Raw genomic sequence first — 20,751 nt, 5'->3', positions numbered from 1 at the left:
GATTGTACAACAGCCCCCCTTCAGAGTCTACGGATGCCCAGTCAGGGAACACCAAAACCATTCAACATGACAAGCAGCATAGGACAGAGGATGGCATATTTGGGTTATTTTTCTTCTTTTTTTGTCCAGAGGTATAATGTGAATATGGCCCAAGGCTAATGATCAAATCTAAGCCCAGTATAAAACCTTCTTCCAAGGCCCTTGTTCCCCCCTTTTATCCCCGAATCGCTTCCGCAAAATCCCATGAACGCCGTCAGAAGCTTTTGGCTTTTTTTCCGCCGCCAGAATGCAAAACAAGGGGTAACCGGCCGCAGCAGCGAGACGCAATAGACAGAAAAAGGAAAGTACCGCTTCGTCTCAAAAAAGTACTCTACAATGAACCGTTTCCGATCACACAAAACACCCTTTTCATTAGTGTGTGTAATATGGTATCTTTGTAGTTTGGTGTTTTTAAGCATTCTCCTCCCAACTCCTCTTGATGACACGGCTGAACATGTCAATGGAGACGTCCTCGCGGATCTCGGTCTTTTTGGCCTCGTTCTCAGAGTTCTTAGGAATGTGAACGATGCCGTCGTCTCTGACCTTCCAGCCGCAGGTCTCGGTGACAAAGGTCTTGACCTCGGCTTCGCTGCGGAGACCGAGGTAGCTTTCGAGGACGCTGATATTAATCTCACGGAAGGCGAGACTGATGAGCTGGGCGATCTTGACGCGGATGATCTCCTCGAAACCCTTAATGTCGGTGGTGAGGTCCGCGTAGATGTCGTCGCTCTCGAGGGTGGCCCAGAAGTGGTCGTATCTGGCGCCCTCGAGGTGGCTGTTGAGCGTTCTAAGCTTGGCGACAGCCTCGGCGAGGTCGGAAGAGGAGCCTGGGCCGGGGTTGGAGTATGATGGGGAGAGGAGGTGAAGGGCAAGGTCGAACTGAGGGGAGGGGAACTGGGTCATTGTCTTGACGAGGACGTTGGTGACGATCTCGTCCTTGATCCTGTCTGGGTTGAGCTGGTACCTGTGTTTTGCGCCGAGCAGACAATGGTTAGTAGACGATCCTTTGTTCAACAAGACGACTCCAAGACAGTAAGACATCAGATGGTTTGTATATCAGACACATTAAGTTGACCTCAGCTTGTGCGGGTTGTTAGGCCGCTTTTCAGGCTAATAGGAAACGTTTATAAAAAACAACATCATGAAAAACCAGATAAGCCATAGCGAGTGGGAACATGGGAGATACTTACAGCTTCAACAGTGCCCGGTTGGCGTTGCAGTCGGTGAATTTCTCCTCACATTGCTGCTGGAGGTAGGCCTCGAGGACCTCAGCGGCCTGGGGGTTGTACCGCTCGAGACCTCCTATGATGTCGCGGATCTGCTGAGGCCGTTCGATGGGGTCCTCGCCGTTCATATTGAGTGTGCTGGCCATGGTGATGTGTGAGGAGGGGGTGGGTTGCAGGAGGAAAAGCGACACTCGGAGGGTCTTGCGCGAACCCGTCAAGAATCTTTCCTTTCCCGCTCTCCTCTCGCATGGTGGGGCTGGGATTTCCCGCTCTTTTTTTCAAGGATGTGTGTGTGAAAGCATGCCAAGCCCGCTGGCGCTCCGGAACAGGCTAGCGCTGAACGGAGATGGCCAAAGCTTCACGCTTTCTCGGCGCGGGGCTGCGAGTCAGCTGTTTTGGCGCCTGCCTCGCGCTGGCTGACGCGTGCTGCTGCGATTGCAGTGCATCGCTGGAACGTCATTGATCGGTTTCGAGGTGGGTTGAGTTCAACAGTACATCAGAGCTCTCTTTTCACAACTTGAGGGAAGCTGCCCAGTATTTATGCTTTTCCCCACCCAATTTCTCACATGTCAGAGTTTGATGTGGAGGGTGATTAGATCAGGTAATAGCCTCGGGACGCTGCTTTTAATCCCTCTTTTCCATCGAACGCCCGCATGCTACCACGATAAACCTTACCTAGGTACCGTGCTTACATCGTCCCATCATGGCGAGCCCGGCGAAGAAGAGGAAACTCAATTCCGATACGAAGAAGGCTGCAGTCCCGGCGACCAAAGGAATACAGTACTTTTTTGCCAAGCAACAGCAGAATGGATCGTCATCAAGAACCACTTCTGAGATTCAGCAAAATGGTTCACAGTCTGAGAAGTCGGATGAGCAATTGACTGACGAGGAACTGGCTCGGAAGCTGCAGGCTGAGTGGGATGCTGAGGTCCAAGCATCGAACCAGAGACAACAACAGCTTCAGCCAGAACCAAATACATCACTAGCTCTTCCAGCTCCTCCATCACCACTGAAGTCGTCCGTATCCCCCAAGGTTGATACAGCAAAATCCAAGAACACTCTATCGCTTTCGTCAGTCGCGGCAGTGGAAGATCAAGTAACAGCCACAATACCACTGGACGAAAGCCCCTTGACATTTGATCCATCCAAATACGTCCCGCAGCTCCAAGAATCATGGGCTGCCGAACGCGGCAAGTCATCCTACGCCTTGCTTACACGGTGCTTTGTGCTTGTCAGTAGTACCCAAAGCAGGATCAAGATCGTGGACACGCTTGTCAATTGTCTTCGTCTACTTATTGAGGGCGATCCAAACAGCCTGTTGCCCGCAGTATGGCTGGCCACCAATGCCATCTCACCCCCATACATTTCCATGGAGCTTGGTCTGGGAGGTTCGGCTATCTCCAAAGCACTGAAGCAAGTATGCGGGCTTGACAACCGGGCGCTGAAAGCCATGCATGACAGATTGGGTGATCCGGGTGATGTTGCCTTTGAGGCCAAGAAGAAGCAAAGCTTCACCCTGAAAAAACCAAAGCCACTGACCATCAGGGGTGTGTTTGAGTCTCTGGTCAAGATTGCAAAGACACAAGGCCAGGGTAGTGGAGACATCAAACAGCGTATTGTGGACAGACTGTTGCAAGATGCTCGAGGAGGCGAGGAGAGCAGATATATCGTCCGCACTTTGTGTCAGCATGTACGTGTTCCCACTTCATGACCATCGTAGGCATAGCTAACGTCTTCTAGCTTCGTATCGGTGCTGTCAAGACGACTATGCTGATAGCTCTCTCAAGAGCCTTTCTTCTCTCCAAGCCACCCGGTGCGGATTTCCCTACCAGGGAGCCAGCAGAGCTAGCGAAGCTCAGTAAGGAAGAACTAGCCGAGATATGGTCAAGAGGAGAGGAGCTCGTGAAAGCATCATTTGCCAGACATCCAGATTATAATGACCTGATCCCAGTGCTTCTTGGTATTGGCATATCAGACGAGCTGCCCATCCGCTGTGGTCTCAACCTCCACATCCCACTCCGTCCCATGCTAGGCAGTATCACCCGCGATCTCAGCGAGATGCTCACCAAGCTTCAGGGGCGAGACTTTGCCTGCGAGTACAAGTACGACGGCCAGCGCGCCCAGGTCCACTGCGATGCCGACGGCAAAGTCTCCATCTTCTCCCGTCACCTCGAGTTAATGACAGACAAATACCCCGACCTCGTCTCCTTGGTGCCCAAGATAAGAGGCGAAAATGTCCAAAGCTTCATCATGGAAGGCGAAGTTGTCGCCGTGGACCAAACCACCGGCGAGCTCAAAAACTTCCAAACCCTCTCCAACCGCGCCAGAAAGGACGTCGCCGTAGGCAGCATAACCATCAACGTCTGCCTCTTCGCCTTTGACTTGATGTACCTCAACGGCCAACCCCTCCTCGACCGCCCCTTTCGCGAACGCCGGGACATGCTCCGGTCACTCTTCATTGAAATCCCCCATCACTTCACCTGGGTCAAAAGCCTAGACGCGACCTCACAAGATTCCGAACCAGTCCTCACCTTCTTCAAGTCCGCCTTAGAGGCAAAATGTGAGGGGATAATGGTGAAAATTTTGGATAACCTCCCCGACATTCCCTACGAGGACCAGTCTGCCGCCGCTGGACTACTCGACAACACCAAACCCACCACTACCACCACCACCAAGGAAACCCCCCTCAACCCCCCACCCCCCCAGAAAAGATCCCGCCGCAAACCCCTCCTGTCAACCTACGAACCAGACAAACGCCTCGACTCCTGGCTCAAAGTAAAAAAAGACTATTCCACCTCCCTCTCCTCCTCCTCGGAGCCCTTGGACCTAATCCCCATTGCTGCCTGGCACGGCACAGGCCGCAAGTCCCAGTTCTGGTCCCCGTTCCTCCTAGCGGTCCGAAATGAGGATGCAGGCTCCCTAGAGGCAGTGTGCAAGTGCATGTCCGGCTTCACGGACAACTTCTACAAAGCTAACAAGGCATATTACGACCCAGCGATAGAAGGGAGGACGTTGGGGAAGAAGCCAGGGTTTGTGGAGTATTACGGGCCGGAACCGGACGTGTGGTTTAATCCGACAGAGGTGTGGGAGGTGGCGTTTGCGGATGTGACGGTTAGTCCTACTTATACTGCTGCTGTGGGAATGGTGCACCCTGACAAGGGGTTGAGTTTGCGGTTCCCGAGGTTTGTGAGGAAACGAGAGGATAAGGGGATTGAGGAGGCGAGTACCAGTGAGGTGCTGGCGGGGTTGTACAGGAAGCAAGAGGCTGGGCCGGCGAAGAGGCCCATGGAGGAGGTGGAAAAGGAACAGGAGGAAGGGGAGGATATCATGGACGAGGACGAGTGATGCTCAGGGGATATCACGGGGTTATGAAGAGCCTATGGCCTGTTACTTTTATTCATTCTGTCAGACTACCCGGTATCATGTAGGTGCAATTGCAATCTACTCCTTCCAAGCCCTGTACACAGTCCTCGTCCCGTACTTCTCCCCCTTCTTGAGCAGCATCTGGCTCTTCCACTCGGGCACATTCGCCGCATTCACATAACGGCTCGGCTCGACACAGAACCCACTTCTGGCCTTGCGCGCCGGGATGCCAGCCACCTCAGGCACGTCAATGTACTTGCCAGTATAGAACTGGAAGGCGGGCTCGGTGCTGAGAACCTCGAGGTGGATGCCAGTCTCAGGGTGTCTAGCACTGACGAGCTTGGTCAGGGACTCGGCGCGGGTGTCGATAGGAATAGAACCAGCGGCCTCGTTAACAACAAAGCAGTCGTCAATATCCGGCTCTTGAGCACCAAGAACAAACGGAGTTTGTCCCTGGACCTTGGCAAAGGGGGCGGGACCGCCGGTAGGAATACCGCCGTCGTCAACGGGGAGGTAGTTGTTCGTCACGAGGGTGACCTCCGTGCCTTCGATTGACGAGCCGCCGGTAAGGTTGAAGTAACTGCCATCCCCAGCAAGTCAGCATATATACCCTTTCTCCCAGTATCCTGTTCCAGGAGTAAACAACTCACGAGTGATTCGTCATATTGACAACCGTCTCCTCCACCCCCTCCCCAACCAGCTCAGCCTCGTACTCCATCCCCAGCACAACAACCTCCTTCCCCCCCTCCGTCTGCTTGCCCACAGTATACACCACCGTCGCCTTCACCTCCCCCGGAAACCCCTCATCCCCGTCCTCGCTCACAAGCGTAAACTTGACGCTCTCCCCGCCTTCAATCTTGCCCACCCCAGGAATCTCTCTGACACCAACAGGAACCGGCCCATCCCAGACCCTCTTCCCCCAACCAACGACTCCTCCGTGGAGGTTATTCACCCCGTTGTTCGCAGCCAAGCTATACGTCTTGCCCCCATTCAGACTGTCAAGCTTGGCATTAGAGATGCGGTTCGCAACCCGGCCGATGGTCTCCCCAAAGAAGGGGCCGTTGTGGGAGACGTAGAGGTCCTGAGTGGGGAAGCCCTGGACGATATTGAGGTCGCCGACGCGAAGCTCTTGGATTATGGCTCCCAGAGGGAGAAAAGAGACGAGGGGGGCATCGGAGGACATTTTTGGAACGAGAATGTGATGATGATGTCACTGATTTGGAAAAAATAGAAGACGAAGAGGAAAATTGGAGAAGTAAATATTTAGGAGCCCAAGTTGGAGGGGGGGAGAGGGGGGATCAAATGGGTGGTTGCGATGGCGGCTCCCCCTCTCCCGTGCGACGACGCGACTCAACCGGGAGTCGCCATGGTTTGCTTCGCTCAGGTCTCGGTCCGGTCGCACTTGTCCCGGCGCGTGGGTGTTTTTGCTGAGGTTTTCTCGCCGTCGCACATGACGACAGTTGAACAATAGGCTATTTCAGGCTAATATGGAGATGGAGAAGGCAGATGGGCCTTGCCCCTCCTTTGATGGGGTTGGCTCCCTTGGCGGGGTCCGGGGCGCGCGGGGTTAAGAACCCGTTATGCCGCCGGACAGGGGTTAGGGTTGGGATGGCGATCAGGGTAAAAGGAGGTCCACCTCCAGAGAACCATCGTCTTCTCTGGACATCTAATAGGCAATGACATGAGACATGCACAGTTGAAGGGGAACGAAACAATCTGGACGTCAACAATAATAATACACGACTAACTACACACCTACAAGAACGAAAATGTCCAGTCTTTTTTCTTTTGGTAAGTATACAACTGGTGGCAACCACGAGTCTGCTATGTACCTGATCGGATGGGCTACTAAAGGGATGTGGTGTTGGAGTATGGCGATCCAGTGTTGGCCGTAGCCAGATGGAACGCGTGGACGGCCTGACGAAAGTGCGTATCGACTTGGGTCTTTTGGTTTGCAGTCTGCGATGAATAGGACGTGTTGGTCGAAAAGATGGCCATGAGCTGATAGAGTAAAGCATCCACGACGCCGGCGACTTCGCGGACGGCGGCAGGAATACGGAACTCGGCTTGCTTATCGAGGACGATGAGGACAGGGGCAGATTCGGTGACGGAGTCCATCAGCTCAAAGAGGCCCTGGATAAACTGATACCGCAGACAGAAGATTAGTTATCGGGACAAACAAGTTAACAAGAACAGTGGATCAAAGATAAACATACATTGGAGTAAGCCTCGTAAATCAGCTGCTGGTCCGCCTGGTCCGTCACGACAGAAGAGCGGATCATGACCGAGATGTTGGAGAGACAAGAGTCGGAAATATCATTGAACTCGTCAAGGATATCCTGTCAATGCTCGTGTCGTGTCAGTGTTGCGCAACGAGCACAACAGCCTCCGAGACTTCCGGATGCCAGGGCTGAGCATCACATACCTGGAAAGGTCCCGGATTTCTCTTCTGCGCAACCACATTTACGAGGTCTTTCAGGTCGAATGCCATGCGGGCAAGGCTGTGGCAAGCGACCGCGATCTCTGTGGGGGACATGGCTGCGCTCGCCGGAGCGACAGCCATGAGCAGCCCCATGAGTACCGCAAGGAGGGCCCAGAAACTACGGCCGAGTCGAGCTGACAAATGAAATAACATTGTGACTGAATGAGTGACGACAAGATTTGTTTTCTAAAAGAATGGACGAGAGCGATCGACAATCCCTCAGCTTGACGATAACCGTGGCAGCGTGCGAGAGAGAAGGAAAGACTGTGAGTGAGATTTCTTGCAGTGACACAAGAAAAAGGGAGTGAAAAGGAACACGCCTCGGAGAGCGTGTAAGCTGACCTCTCACGCATCGTTTGCAGACCTAGACCCGTACAGGTGTCGACATAGACACCCCGCATGGGCCATGACCTCGGGCTGTTGGCCAAAGGGTGACCGATGGTGAGGCCTTTCTCACCCATGCTCCCGGGACCTGGAGAAGGTTTGGAAAATCGGTCAACCGAATTGGGATCAATGCAAGGTCCAGGGGTTGTGACTTTTCTTTTCTTTGACGAGGCAGATTCTGGTGGGTGTGTTGCATATGCATCTCTGCCATGGCAGGATGCTGACTTGCTACGAATACACCAGTGAGATAACATTATGAAAGCCACTTGAGACGGGAGCACACATAGATTTTCAAAGCCAGAGCGCCGGGTTAGCGTCCGTCCGAGGCGGGACATATCAAACTCGTCCCGTGGGTGGCGGCGGTGGTACCTGGCGATTGGTGTGATTCCCAATCTGGTTATCTCTGCGGCGGCGGCGGTCGTTGACGATGGTAGAGAATGCGGCGCGTACGGATACGTATTTCAGGTTCTTATCTTGCATGTTTCTAATGCGGCTGAACAGTGCTGTCTTCTTTCGGCGCAGACAGTCAGCCCTAGCGCTAACAGTTTTATATCTTGCCTATCTGAAACAAGATCGTCAAATGTCACGCTGTGCAAGAAAGTAGGGAACGACTTGCAGAATATACCAAAACGGCAAATGCCGGTCCCAATACGACATTGTGCCAAGAGGCTGTACCAAAGACGTGCTCTCCCAGTATGGGCCAGACATAGGGTAAGCCGATGAGGCTCGGCGTAATATGATGAACCTGTTATACGTCGTGTAACAGGCATCAGAATACATGAAAAAAAAGCCCACGAAGCAATGTGAGTCATGCAATGCTTGCAGGATTCAAGGCTCAATGGAAAGGACTCGCAAAACTGAAAGAGCGATTTCAAAGGGTGGGGAAGGGATCTGTTCAAGTGTGTACGACTGCCTGTGTCAAAAGGCAGGAGCAACTGGTTGATAATCAGGGCTGTGGCAAGTGCCGATACATGGTCTCAGATTGTGAGCTTGATGGATGGGTGATGCAGGGGCGATATCCGTTTGTCAGGGTTCTTCGGATGCAGGTACGGAAGGTATCAATCCAATCACTTCGTCAGCGACGGTACGTCTGCCCGTCCCCTTCTTGACCTTGCCGCTCCGTACTCGCCCATCAGATGCTGGTACGCAGGTACCTGCTCATTGATAAGTTTTCTTGCATGATGCCTTCGTCGTCAGAACTCATGTAAGCTTGGTGTGACTCCACAACCACAGACATCACCTCTTCCAAACATCCTGCTTCATCTCACAAGAGCCGGCCGCTGACTATGACATAGAGAATTAGCCTCCATCTCCCCCAAATTCTTCAGGAAATAAAAGAAAGGAAGCCTTTCTCTGTGTATCGTCAACCTGAGCAGGAGGATCAGTGTTACCGACATTGCTAGCCTGCTCCCGGCCCGCCCGCCAGAACCACAGGCCACACCCAGGGACACTGCCTTGACCCATTGAAACCGCCACGGTGGACCACCTTCACCCTTGACTCCCATCACTTTGTGTGACTAAACGGAATAGGGATGTGAGGCTCTCAAGCTGAGCATCTCTGCACAGGGGGGTGAGCTGTAAGATTCTGAGAAACATCGGAAGAAGGATGCATCCCACGCGCCGTGATCAGGGATGAGCGGCGATATTCTACCCCCGTCATCATGCTTCTTGCCTCTACGAGGCTGTTAGGGGGTGGCCTCAGGCAAGTTGAGCCCAGGAGGCACCCGGGCGTCTGTGAGAACGCGATATGGAAGACTGGTGTCCCAGTTCTCCCACGGGAACATCCTTCCTGGGTGATCTCTTCTTGTCTTGCTTTTGTCTTTTGCACCCTCACACTCGTTGCATGTGGTGTACCACCCACATCCCTTCCATTCACCTCGCACACTTCTTCGTGGTGGCTATCATTCGCTTTCCGCCATGATGGGTGCGTCGGTCCAGTCATTCTTTCTTATGCTTCTTTTTGCAGCGTCCAGTCTTTCACTTCCATATATCCCAGAATATGAGGAATACAACCTCAACCAGAACAAGTCGGCCAGGACACCCCTCGACTATTGGGGAGAGTGGCCTGACCATGACTTCCAATCATCTCCAGAGAACTGGCGAATGCCATTCTACTCTCTTTTTCTTGACAGATTTGTGAACGGCGACCCATCAAACGACAACGCCAATGGAACTGCTTTTGAGGTCGACATTCTTTCAACCCAGCTGCGGGCCGGCGGCGATGTAAGCGGTCTCATGGACACGCTTGATTATCTTCAGGGCATGGGTATCAAGGTAAGTTGCTTCTCTCATGAGCCTGGAGCAGGGTCACTGACTTGACACAGGCAATCTACATTTGCGGCAGTCCCTTCATCAACCAGCCATGGTCGGCCGATTCATTCAGTCCATTGGACCTGACTCTCCTCGACCAACACTTTGGAACAATTGCGGTCTGGAGAGAGGCCATCGACGAGATTCACCGACGTGGCATGTATGTTGTCTTCGAAAATACCATCTCGACGATGGGTGATCTTCTTGGCTTCGAAGGATACCTCAACACGACCACACCTTTCAGCTTCACCGAACACAAAGCCGTATGGAAGTCACCCCGAAGATACTGGGATTTTCCGCTGGGAGAGACCCTAGTTGATTGCGAGTATCCACGGTTTTGGGATGAGCATGGAAAGCCTGTTGGAGACGATGTGATGTCTAAGATGACCAAGTGTCGAACCAGTGACTTTGACCAGGTATGGGATGTAATCTTGCTTGTGTCGTATAACTTTCGCTAACACCACACAGTATGGTGATGTCGAGTCTTTTGGCAAGTACCCAGAATGGCAGAAACAATTATCCAAGTTTGGCTTCGTGCAGGATCGTCTCCGAGAGTGGCGGCCAAGTGTTCTCGACAAGATCAAACTGTTTTCTTGCATGACTATCGCAAGTCTCGACATCGATGGCTTTCGTATCGACAAGGGCCTGACCATCACACTCGACGCTCAAGCAGATTGGTCCGAGTACATCAGGGGATGCGCCAAGAAATATGGCAAAGACAACTTTTTTATTCCGGGCGAAATCGTTGGTGGGAATGCGCTAGGCGCTCTGTATTATGGTCGAGGCAAAGAGCCTCCCATGTTCGCTGCGACACCAGCCGAGAGCTACAACGCAACGAACGAAACAAGCCCGTCTTCGTACATTCGTCCCGTACAAGCGCTGGACTCTGCTTGTTTTCATTATTCTGCTTATCGTGCTCTCACACGATTTCTTGGCATCGATGGCGAATACGGCGCTGAAATGGATACTCGGATCAGTTGGGCAGAGGGGTGGCAAGATATGCTCATGACGACGGATTTTATCAACGCCAACACTGGCAAGTTCGACCCCCGTCACATGTTTGGCGTGTCCAACCAAGATGTCTTTCGCTGGCCGTCAATTCAAAATGGGACGCAAAAGTACCTGGTTGGCGCCTTCATCATGTCTCTCTTGATGCCTGGCATCCCTATCGTCAACTGGGGCGAGGAGCAGGCCTTTTATGTGCTCGAAAACATCGCCGGTAATTATCTTTACGGTCGTCAGCCCATGACTTCAACGAATGCATGGGAGCTTCACGGTTGCTACAAAGTCGGATCTGAAAAGTACTTCAATTTTCCCCTCGACGCTGCCCTCTACGGCTGCGACGATCCCAACGTCAGCCTCGATCATCGTGATCCTTCACACCCAATCCGAGCAGTCGTCAAGAGATTTCTGGAACTAAGAACAGTCTACCCGGCACTTAACGATGGCTTTGAGATGTACCAATTATCGAATTATACCAACTGGATATACCTTCCCGGATCAAACGGAACTGGCACAGAGCTGGGTCTATGGAGCTACATCAGAATGCCCCATCAACAACTGCAAAACTTTTCGTCAGTACCTCATGGTGAGGACCCGGTGTGGCTAATGCTAGGAAACGAGAACAGAACCATCAGCTACAAGTTCAACTGCTCTGATCCTCAGACAGCTTTGCTATCAGCCTTCGGAGCAGGTGCCACGGTCAGGAACCTCCTATACCCCTATGAGGAGTACACACTTGAACCTTCAACCAAGCGAATTGATGACAATGAAGATGAGTTATTTCACGGCTGCTTGAGTGAGCTCAGCTTCCCCGCTTGGGGGTTCAAGGCCTTTGTTCCCGTCGAAAGCTGGGTCGGCCCAGCTCCTGTCATCACCAAGTTCCTCCCAGGTCATGACTATCGCTTGGAGTCTGCCAAGGACGGCAAAACATCTGTGGAGATACAGATACATTTTTCACAGGAGATGGATTGTGAGGGTGTGTTCAACTCCATCGAGATTACATCCAACACGGTCGGCGGAGCTGTTGCGTCGCTCAATAGGGGGTCCCTGAGATGCAAGAAGCTGAATGTCGTTGAAAATTCCACAAAATACGTTGGTCAGGTCGCATCGGTGTGGGAATTCGCCGCCACAATCAACTCCATTCCCGATGGCATTCACCGCATTACAGTACGGAATGCCACCGACAAAGCGGGCACGGGCAGTACGGGATCAACGGATCACTTCCTGTTGCGAGTTGGGCCCCAGAGCAATCCCATGGTCTTCCCCAGACATGCCAACTACTCCAGGGAGCTTGTCTACGCTAAAGGAGAGGACATCTTTGTTCGCCACAGAGCAGCAGGCGCCACCAAGTTCCGATGTTCTCAAACATGGAGCTCGAACTGGACCCCATGGCTCGATTACACGGGCGAAGACTACAGGCTACCAGCCAAGAATTGGACAGGAACAAACCTGCAGGATTGGACTGGCGAGCATGTCGTCTGTCAGTACTACAGCAAGCTTGCTGGAAGTAGCCATCACCAGCAAGAAGGTGACCTGGATGCATCCAATCTACCCCGGCGTTTCCCCCACCTCTTCATCAACGGTCACTTCAATGCGTTCGGGTTCGACGCAGGCATTCCAAACAAGATGCTCCAGAAGGCCGCCAGTGGTGTTTGGTCTGTGGATATCATGGCTGAGTGGCCAACCGCTCTGCAATTTAACGTTTGGGGCTTGAACCCGGATGGTCTTCCGGACCAGACGTGGATTTTCGGTGATGTCAACTTCGACTATGTGCTTGATAGACTGCCCCCTGGGTCCTTGAGGCAAAATGTTGTCAACATCACTGAGTCTCCCCCTTCCCCTTTTGTGGGATGGCGGTTTGAAGTGGACGATGCCACCATGAGATACAGCAAGTTTCCAGCAGGCAGCAGGGTACGGCAGATTACAATCTTCTCGCTCATGTGGGTGTTGCCGTTGCTTACGGGATGGCTCGTCGTCTTCACATTCACCGGGTCGTTTTACAAAGTCAAGCACAATGTTTCAGGCGCTGTCACGAAGCATGGTAAACTGTCTGAGAAGCTCCGGCAAGTTTTCGAAATGAAGGAAAAGCCATTCCCTCGACCGAGTCGACCCTCGTCTGATGCATCCACTGTCGGTGGTCCAACACGGCCCGGGACATCACACACAACCGGCAGAGGGTTGAATGGCCAAGGCCTTCATATGGACATTGGGGCTCCTCGCAAGAGGGCCCTCATTGCCACAATGGAGTACGATATCGAAGACTGGAAGATCAAGATCAAGATCGGTGGTCTTGGTGTGATGGCACAACTGATGGGCAAAGCTCTTGGCCATCTAGATATCATCTGGGTCGTCCCGTGTGTTGGGGGTCTTGAGAACGCATATCCTAATGGGTACCCAGTTGATCAACGTGCTGAGCCTATGGAGATCACGATTCTCGGCTCTCAGTACAATGTCGATGTTCAATACCACACGCTCCGGAATATCACCTACGTTCTGCTCGATGCACCAGTTTTCCGCCTTCAAACACCCGCCAATCCGTACCCGGAAAGAATGGATGATCTTGACAGCGCCATTTACTACTCGGCTTGGAACCAGTGTATTGCCGAGGCCTTGAAGCGCTTCAACCCGGACATTTACCACATCAACGACTTCCACGGCGCCCTTGCCCCATTGTACCTACTCCCTCGTGTTATTCCATGCTGTCTTTCTCTGCACAACGCCGAATTTCAGGGAATGTGGAGCCTTGGAACGAAAGAAGAAAAGGAGGAGGTCTGCAAGGTTTTCAATTTGGACCAGAAGGTTGTGGAACGATTTGTGCAATTTGGCGAGGTCTTCAACTTACTGCACGCGGGAGCTAGTTATCTGCGGGAGTTCCAACACGGCTTCGGAGCGGTGGGAGTCTCCAAGAAGTATGGCAAGAGAAGTTTTGCACGATATCCAATTTTCTGGGGCCTCTCAAAGATTGGAAGCCTTCCAAATCCAGATCCTTCGGACACAGCTGAGTGGTCGCCGGAGCTTGAGGCAGCTTCCCAGGCTGAGAAGGTTCACGTTGATGGCGAGTTTGAAGCTAAGCGTGCTGGGCTCCGTCGGCAAGCCCAGGAATGGGCTGGCTTGAAGCAAGATGCAGATGCTGAATTGTTTGTCTTTGTTGGTCGATGGTCTATGCAGAAGGGGGTGGATATTATTGCAGACGTGTTCCCGTCTGTGTTGGAGCACAATCCAAAGGTGCAGTTGATTGCCATCGGGCCAGTTATCGACCTCTATGGCAAGTTGGCTGCTATCAAATTGGCAAGACTTATGGAGCAGTATCCTGGTCGGGTTTTCTCCAAGCCAGAATTTACGCAGCTGCCTCCATATATCTTCAGTGGTGCTGAATTTGCGCTTATTCCATCTCGCGACGAGCCGTTTGGCTTGGTGGCAGTGGAATTTGGGAGGAAGGGAGCGTTGGGGGTGGGAGCTCGAGTTGGTAAGCGTTATCCCTTATCGAGTCTTACAGTCAAGGCTAACAAGTTCCAGGTGGCCTCGGGAACATGCCCGGGTGGTATTACACTGTCGAATCAACATCGGCCAAGCATCTCATCAGTCAATTCAAAGATGCCATCGAGGGCGCCCTCGCCTCAGATACCGAGACTCGTGCGAAGATGAGAGCTGTCTCAGCCAAACAGCGCTTCCCAGTCGCGCGATGGGTAGAAGAGATCAGCGAGCTTCACAGCACATCAATCCAAAAGTCTCAGAAGCACAGGGACAAGCCAGACCACCTCCGACTTGTTGGACTCTCCAAGACAAATCTCTCACGTTCTGCTTCACCCACACCGACAGAACTACAGTCTGGCCGACCCATCACTCCTACCTCGTTTCTCACGCCTGGCTACAACGGCCTGCCATCAGGTGGAAGAAGTCCGATGTCTGATGCAGCAGGATGGCCACTTATGCCTCCTCTGCCATCTCTAAATACCAAGAGATACTCGGATGTCTCTATTCGTTCTGTCACCAAAGGGCGCAAGGACTTTGCACTGCAAAAGGTTGACCCGTTCTTCACGGACACTGATGGCGAATACACTGTCGAGTTCCAGAAGATGTTGGCGAATCTTGATGCCAAATCTTCAGAGACCGATCTCTGCATTGAGCAATATCTGGTCCGGTCTGAAAAGCAATGGTTCCAAGACTACAAGAGCATCAAATTCGGATTATCTTCGTCTCGAAACACATCCAAGGTCACTCTTGTGGAACCACCTTCGCCAGGTCGTGTTCACCCTCGCTTTTTGGATGTTCCATCCCGCCCAGCAAGCCCCTACACACCCAGTATTGCGTCTTCGGTCTACTCAGCCGATGATGGAGACGAATTGCATGCCACTCATGGGCAGTATGTTTCCACTTTTGAGACGGAAGATGTGCCTCCCGTGGCGCATGCGACTGCTATGCAGAAGTTCATGCTTCGAAAGGTGTTTGACTGGCCTATTTACACTCTCATTTTGGCGCTTGGACAAATCCTAGCTGCCAACTCGTACCAGATTTCCCTGCTCAATGGCGAACAGGGTCAGACAGCGGGAACGCTTTACACTATTGCCTCGATTTACGCCGCAACGTCCATTTGCTGGTGGGTCGGTTCCCGCAATCTCAAATCTGTCTGGGTCTTGTCTACACCTTTTGCCATCTACGGTCTTGCCTTTCTCTTTGCTGGCTGCGCGCCGTTTGCGCAGTCATTCTATGCGCGAGGCTGGGTCCAGAACACAGCCTCTGGGCTGTATGCAGCAGCATCTTCCAGCGGATCAATGTTCTTTGCTCTCAACTTTGGCGACGAGGGCGGTGCGCCAGTGAGGACATGGGTCATCCGTGCCTGCGCTGTGCAGGGTGTACAGCAAATTTACATCAGCGGTCTCTGGTACTGGGGATCTCTTCTCAGTTCTTACGACAGCAACGGCATCCCCATGGCGCGGGCATCCAACACGATTGTGTCGGCCGTCTGTCTCCCTGTTGCGGTTCTGATGATGGCATTAGCGGTTGTCACCCACCTCGGCTTGCCTGATTATTACCGCCAAACTCCGGGGTCCATCCCATCATTTTTCAAGTCTGTTTTCCGACGCAAGCTAATTATCGTAAGTTTATCATCACTCACCCTACCTTTCACACATATTGACATCTCGCCCAGTGCTTCCTCGTTTCCGTCATAATCCAAAACTACTGGCTCTCCTCCAACTACGGCCGCAGCTGGCGCTTCCTCTGGACGACGGCCCACGCCCAACCCTGGCAGATCCTGCTGCTCATCATCCTCTTCTTTGGCCTAATCTGGATCGCGCTCTTCTGGCAACTCGCCCACCTGTCGCGCGAGCACAGCTGGCTCTTCCCCGTGCTCGCCATCGGCCTCGGCGCACCACGTTGGGCGCAAATCTTTTGGGGTGTCTCCGGGGTTGGCACCTCCCTCCCCTGGGCATCAGACGTGGGCGGGGCTCTGCTGTCGAGATCGTTATGGCTTTGGCTCGGGGTCTTGGATGCGTTGCAAGGCACGGGGGTGGGCATGATGCTTTTGCAGACCACGACGAGGTTTCACAACAATTTTGCGCTGGTGGCGGCGCAGGTGCTGGGGAGTGTGGCTACGGCGGTGGGGAGGGCGACGGCGCCGAACGCGGTTGGGCCGGGGCCGGTGTTTCCCAATTTGGCGTTGAGTCTGGATGGGTTGGGGAATGGGTGGTTTTGGGTTTGTTTGTTGATGCAGGGGGGGATATGTGTGGCTTTTGGGACGTTTTTTAGGAAGGAGCAGTTGAGTAAACCTTGAGTGAGGGGGGATGAAGTTGATGTTCGAACACAACTTGGACGATGGTTTGCAGATGATAGATGGGGTTGTACACTTTTTTTCCTTTTTCTTCTTTCTGTTTCTGATCCTGGATTTAGATACCTTGGGGTTCTGTATAGATAGGTAGCAGTACATGAGTTAAAAGCATTGTCTTCTTGTTGTTTTTGCTCTCGGAAGATAGTACCCCTGAAAGCAACCGCCGAGGCGAGCCAAGAGAGGTTAACAGCGGGAGCTACGACAACAAGCTCCCTAGCGTGCCTTGGCGGTTAACTTCCAGACCTCCAGTCGAGAGCTCTAGATGCGGTGGCGGAAAAGATGGGATGGTCTAGAAGGGGATAGGATGTCTTATCAGATTGAGAGTACAACGTGATCGGCAAGACGGAAAGAAAAATTTATTCACGGTACACCGAGTTCAACTTCGGCAAGATTTTGCGGTCGTGTTTGTGGGATGACGGAAGACAGGAGGAACACGTTCGGGAGGTTGAGACAGTCCTGACCCGTCAAAGGGGGGGTGGTTGGCTGTCTTGTTTCTCTCACATTACATGAAAGTTCAATCATTCGGGTTTTGGACTCTCAGTGGAGAATCTGGAAGGATTTCGAGACGAGAGAAAACAGCACAAGGGGTTTTCCATTATTTGGTGTTGACTTTTGTTGTTGTGCGAGTGTGCCAGAGGTACGAAGAGAGGTGACAGGGCCAAGGTGCCCTTTCGTCTGAAACAAATGCTTTGATGTGGGACGAGAATTGCTTTGGTTCCGACCGATCGGAGATCTGCAGCAGCGTGTGGTGGCGTACTTACCCCTGAAGCCAATTGCCGTGAGCTCCATCTCCGATGGTATTAGCGGGAAGGGAAACTCTGTCTAGATATCTTCTGGAATCATCATAGGAAGCAAACGCCTTAATCATAAGTATCCACGTTTGCTCAGAATACGTGGTCGTCTGCATGTTGTTGCTGTGCAAAATCGTGTATTTAGGTAGTGATTCTCAGCTCAGGTAACACTCGGGAGCTTAGGGGATGTGAGGCTGCTTGGCCGGGTTCCTGCGTGGGAGGTGGGATTTGTGGGGTTTTTGGAGACAAACGGATGTTGAGCTCGGGGGTGGGTGGTGGGCGTTGATGTATGATGGCATCTAGGTTGAGAAGAACATTGAGATGAGCTGCAAAAAATAAGGTAGGTAGCTTGGAGTCGAATGGTATAAATGGAGATCGCCATCCACTGTCGGAACATCTTGAGACTTCAGCTGCCAACTCGTCCGTAGCCAGTGCCACCCCGGGTACCTGCATCAAACCGGGCATTTCCCTCCTGCCTCGGAAACTCCCACTCGATGACGTTCCATGTCACCGCCATAAGAATTAGCTCGACGCCTCATGCCGCCTGGGAAATGGCCCGAAAGATGTCCGCCCGGTCGACATGGCTCCGAGCGTTCCCCTGAGCTTCCGATATCTCTGACTTGATGGCAACGCCACTTTTGGTCCTCCCAATTGCCGTGCCTCCATCTTGTGAGCTTGAGGTGTCGTTGTACCCGCGTCGGACCGTACATTGTACTACTGCTGTCCTTTCTTGCTATCTTTTCCTTGCTGGTTCCTCATTGCTTTCTGAGTTGCCACGTTGGCTTTTGTCCCCGACTTCCCAGTCCAGAGTTTCGGCGTTCCCAGTCAGTTCTGCCAGGGCTGAACGGCGACATTTGCAAGCTTCCTTCCTGTTCCGAGTCTGCCTTCGTTCCTTCGCACCATCAGGGAGCCACCACGGCACGGGCACACGGTGAAGCGTCGCTCCTTCCGCCCAAACGGTTGGGCTAGTGACAGTGTCTCCACGGACAAGGGCGAGTACAAACGACATGCCGGCTGCAGACTGTCAAGCTTTGAGATTTTCAACCTCGGACGTTAACTTTGACAAGCCCACGACGTCAACACGCAGCAGCAGCAGACGCAGCAGCGGCAGCATGGTGGCCCTGATGCCGAACCCACACCGCTGCCTCCCCATGCGGAGCCCCATGGCGAGAGCTCTTCTCCTGACTTTTGCTATTCTCGCCATCACTACCCTCCTTCTCAGATCCAGTGCCGAAGTACAAACCGCCATCATCCAAACGGCCGCGTCAGCCAAGCAGGCGATATATCTCCAGAGACCATTGAAGCATGGCGCCGACTGGCAAGATACACTTCCGACACCAACAGAGCCACACCGGGCCAGCTCCACAGGGGATATTGCGGCTGCATTGGTCAACTCATCCATTCCTATGGACTGCAATTATGACATTGCTCGGCTGAAGCAGTGGAAGGAAAAGTACAAGCTGGGGGGCCAGATTGAGTATACGAAACGATATATCCAGGTTTCCCGTCAGCCCATACGCCGCAAGTCCATGACGGCGCTAAACCAAAGCTTCCTGACCGACACCATCAGGACAGTGGACCTCAACAACCCCGAGCCGTATCAAGCCGAGTCGTGCCCCGAGCCCCTTGTAGCGCCCGTTTCGCAGTCTCCATTCCCCGGAAGTGCCAATGCATCAGAATTCATGTTTGGTGTCTCGACCACGTACAAACGGTTCAGCGATCCGAAGACGAGCCCGGTGAACGAGTGGACGTATTGGTTGACAGATGGGAAGGGGAATACTAACGGTGGGAAGCTGCTTCTGATGCTGTTGGATGCCGAGGATGAGCAGTTGCAGGAGACGCATAACATCTTGACGACGGCAGGGATCGATGTGGATGTGTATCGGTCTAATGCAGAGGATATCATGGCCGTGAGGTATTTGGCATTGGTGCCGACCATGTATAACCACCCGGAAAGGCCGAGGAAGAAGTGGCTGGTGACATGCGATGATGACACCTTCTTTCCGAGCTTCAATGCGCTGAAGGAGAGGTTTGACGAGTTTGATGACGGGTTTCCGATGTATATTGGGACGTTTTCGGAGGATGTGAATAATATTCAGAGGCATGGGTCGCAGGCGTTCGGGGGCGCAGGGGTGTTTCTGAGTGTGCCCATGGCGGGTTTGGTGGCCGAGAGGTATGAGAGTTGCAAGACGGAGCAGAAGATCAAGGAAGCGAACTCGGGGTGGGGACCGCAGGGGGATATCTTGCTGAGAAAGTGCATTTATGAGAATTCAAACTACAAGCTCACGCTGTTGAATGAGCTGTGGCAGTTGGACTTGTATGGGGATCCGTCTGGGTTTTATGAGTCGGGGATCAAGCCGTTGAGCTTGCATCATTATCGAGGAGGGGGATGGCATGTGGCTTATCCGTGGCATTACACCAAGGTGTCGAATGTCTGTGGAGAGGACTGCATGATGCAGAGGTTTCGGACCGAGGATGATTTTGTGATTGCGAATGGATTTAGTGTGGCGTATTATCCTCAGGGAATCGACTTTGATGTGAACCAGTTCGAGGCGACGTTCCATGCGGCGCCGCAGAACCATGGGTGGAATTTGGATTTTATCATGGGACCGCAGAGGCCGAGCCTGCACAGGACGGGGAGGAAGCTGAGTTGGGATTTGCAGGAGGCTGAGGTGTTGGAGGAGGGGATGGTGGTGAGGCAGGTTTATGTGAGGAGGGCGGATGATTGGAGGTGGAAGAATGTGGATGGGAGCGCCATGGCTGGGCGGGACGGGGTGCTGGAGTTGGTTTGGTTGGGCGACCGTGGACAGTAAGTGATGCCGTGACAGGGTATCCAGAGCTGGAGTATTATTTAGGATCGGAGACCAAGATTTCTAGTTTCTTCGTATGATACCTGGGGGGTTGTTCTGCCTGCTTTGAGTAATTTTGGTGGTCAGTCTAAAGCAGTTAATGTTGAGGAGATGGGGTCATATTGGGAAGGCAAAAAATGACAGAGGGATATTTCAATGGTTATGAGACGTTTCTGGTAGATATAGATGCTGATACAAATAAATTATCTTTTTTCTTCCTCTTTTTTCGAAGGCTTTGTTGGAAAAACGGCGTTGGTTGGACTTTGATGATGCTGGTTCAGATGAAAGCAACGTTGTCTTATGCTTGCGCTTTATGCTCGCGTGTTGTGCTTAAACTTATGCACATGATGTATGTGTTTGTATGCTTGTTGCATCTAATGCTTGGCATGTTATGGCCGGTTTTATGCTTGGCATGATGTGTCAGCTTTTTCTGTGGCCCGTGCGGCTTCAAAAGCCTTGGGCTCCCCCGTGACCAAAG

The 20,751-nt window shown here is 52.7% G+C and overlaps 7 protein-coding genes across 7 annotated transcripts; 3 read left to right on the top strand and 4 right to left on the bottom strand.

Moving 5' to 3' along the window:
* Nucleotide 1: 1 nt before the first annotated feature.
* On the bottom strand, nt 2-1,822 carry QC763_500870 (uncharacterized protein). The gene is made up of 2 exons (XM_062912689.1): nt 1,230-1,822; nt 2-1,003 (listed from the first exon to the last, which is right to left on the bottom strand). Exons 1-2 carry the CDS (start codon nt 1,409-1,411, stop codon nt 451-453), a joined length of 735 nt encoding a protein of 244 aa, XP_062763974.1. The 5' UTR covers nt 1,412-1,822; the 3' UTR covers nt 2-450.
* Nucleotides 1,716-4,610, top strand: QC763_500880 (uncharacterized protein; the record flags this gene model as incomplete). The annotated part of the gene is made up of 2 exons (XM_062912690.1): nt 1,716-2,955; nt 3,006-4,610. Exons 1-2 carry the CDS (start codon nt 1,969-1,971, stop codon nt 4,608-4,610), a joined length of 2,592 nt encoding a protein of 863 aa, XP_062763973.1. The 5' UTR covers nt 1,716-1,968.
* Nucleotides 4,611-4,631: 21 nt separating this feature from the next.
* Nucleotides 4,632-5,811, bottom strand: QC763_500890 (uncharacterized protein; the record flags this gene model as incomplete). Its single annotated transcript, XM_062912691.1, has 2 exons — nt 4,632-5,208; nt 5,279-5,811. 2 exons carry the CDS (start codon nt 5,809-5,811, stop codon nt 4,707-4,709), a joined length of 1,035 nt encoding a protein of 344 aa, XP_062763972.1. The 3' UTR covers nt 4,632-4,706.
* A 432-nt stretch (nt 5,812-6,243) lies between these two features.
* On the bottom strand, nt 6,244-7,263 carry QC763_500900 (uncharacterized protein; the record flags this gene model as incomplete). Its single annotated transcript, XM_062912692.1, is given in 5 exon segments — nt 6,244-6,294; nt 6,461-6,473; nt 6,478-6,761; nt 6,845-6,967; nt 7,054-7,263. Coding segments are annotated over 5 exon segments (681 nt in total).
* Nucleotides 7,264-7,830: 567 nt separating this feature from the next.
* Nucleotides 7,831-8,290, bottom strand: QC763_0081400 (uncharacterized protein; the record flags this gene model as incomplete). Its single annotated transcript, XM_062906112.1, has 2 exons — nt 8,120-8,290; nt 7,831-8,026 (listed from the first exon to the last, which is right to left on the bottom strand). The coding sequence occupies exons 1-2, from the start codon at nt 8,272-8,274 to the stop codon at nt 7,831-7,833; spliced, it is 351 nt and encodes a 116-aa protein (XP_062763970.1). The 5' UTR covers nt 8,275-8,290.
* Nucleotides 8,291-8,640: 350 nt separating this feature from the next.
* ags1 (Cell wall alpha-1,3-glucan synthase ags1) lies at nt 8,641-16,960 on the top strand. The gene is made up of 6 exons (XM_062912693.1): nt 8,641-8,698; nt 8,790-9,768; nt 9,819-10,220; nt 10,273-14,272; nt 14,323-15,902; nt 15,956-16,960. The coding sequence occupies exons 2-6, from the start codon at nt 9,412-9,414 to the stop codon at nt 16,577-16,579; spliced, it is 6,963 nt and encodes a 2,320-aa protein (XP_062763969.1). The 5' UTR covers nt 8,641-8,698; nt 8,790-9,411; the 3' UTR covers nt 16,580-16,960.
* Nucleotides 16,961-18,431: 1,471 nt separating this feature from the next.
* On the top strand, nt 18,432-20,237 carry QC763_500920 (uncharacterized protein; the record flags this gene model as incomplete). Its single annotated transcript, XM_062912694.1, has 1 exon — nt 18,432-20,237. One exon carries the CDS (start codon nt 18,432-18,434, stop codon nt 20,235-20,237), a length of 1,806 nt encoding a protein of 601 aa, XP_062763968.1.
* Nucleotides 20,238-20,751: the final 514 nt, after the last annotated feature.

Source organism: Podospora pseudopauciseta, assembly GCF_035222475.1.
Source record: "Podospora pseudopauciseta strain CBS 411.78 chromosome 5 map unlocalized CBS411.78m_5.2, whole genome shotgun sequence".
Taxonomy (NCBI): domain Eukaryota; kingdom Fungi; phylum Ascomycota; class Sordariomycetes; order Sordariales; family Podosporaceae; genus Podospora; species Podospora pseudopauciseta.
Note: the sequence above shows the minus strand (reverse complement) of the source record. Positions and strands in the feature narration are given on the sequence as shown.

Excerpts from the sequence above, each read along its gene's own strand:
- ags1 (XM_062912693.1), top strand. The coding sequence starts at position 9,412 with ATGATGGGTGCGTCGGTCCAGTCATTCTTTCTTATGCTTCTTTTTGCA. Across the intron at positions 9,769-9,818 it reads TTCAGGGCATGGGTATCAAG|GCAATCTACATTTGCGGCAG; the intron begins GTAAGTTGCTTC and ends GACTTGACACAG. Across the intron at positions 15,903-15,955 it reads TCCGACGCAAGCTAATTATC|TGCTTCCTCGTTTCCGTCAT; the intron begins GTAAGTTTATCA and ends CATCTCGCCCAG.
- QC763_500870 (XM_062912689.1), bottom strand. The coding sequence starts at position 1,411 with ATGGCCAGCACACTCAATATGAACGGCGAGGACCCCATCGAACGGCCT. Across the intron at positions 1,004-1,229 it reads AACCGGGCACTGTTGAAGCT|GTACCAGCTCAACCCAGACA; the intron begins GTAAGTATCTCC and ends CGCAAAACACAG.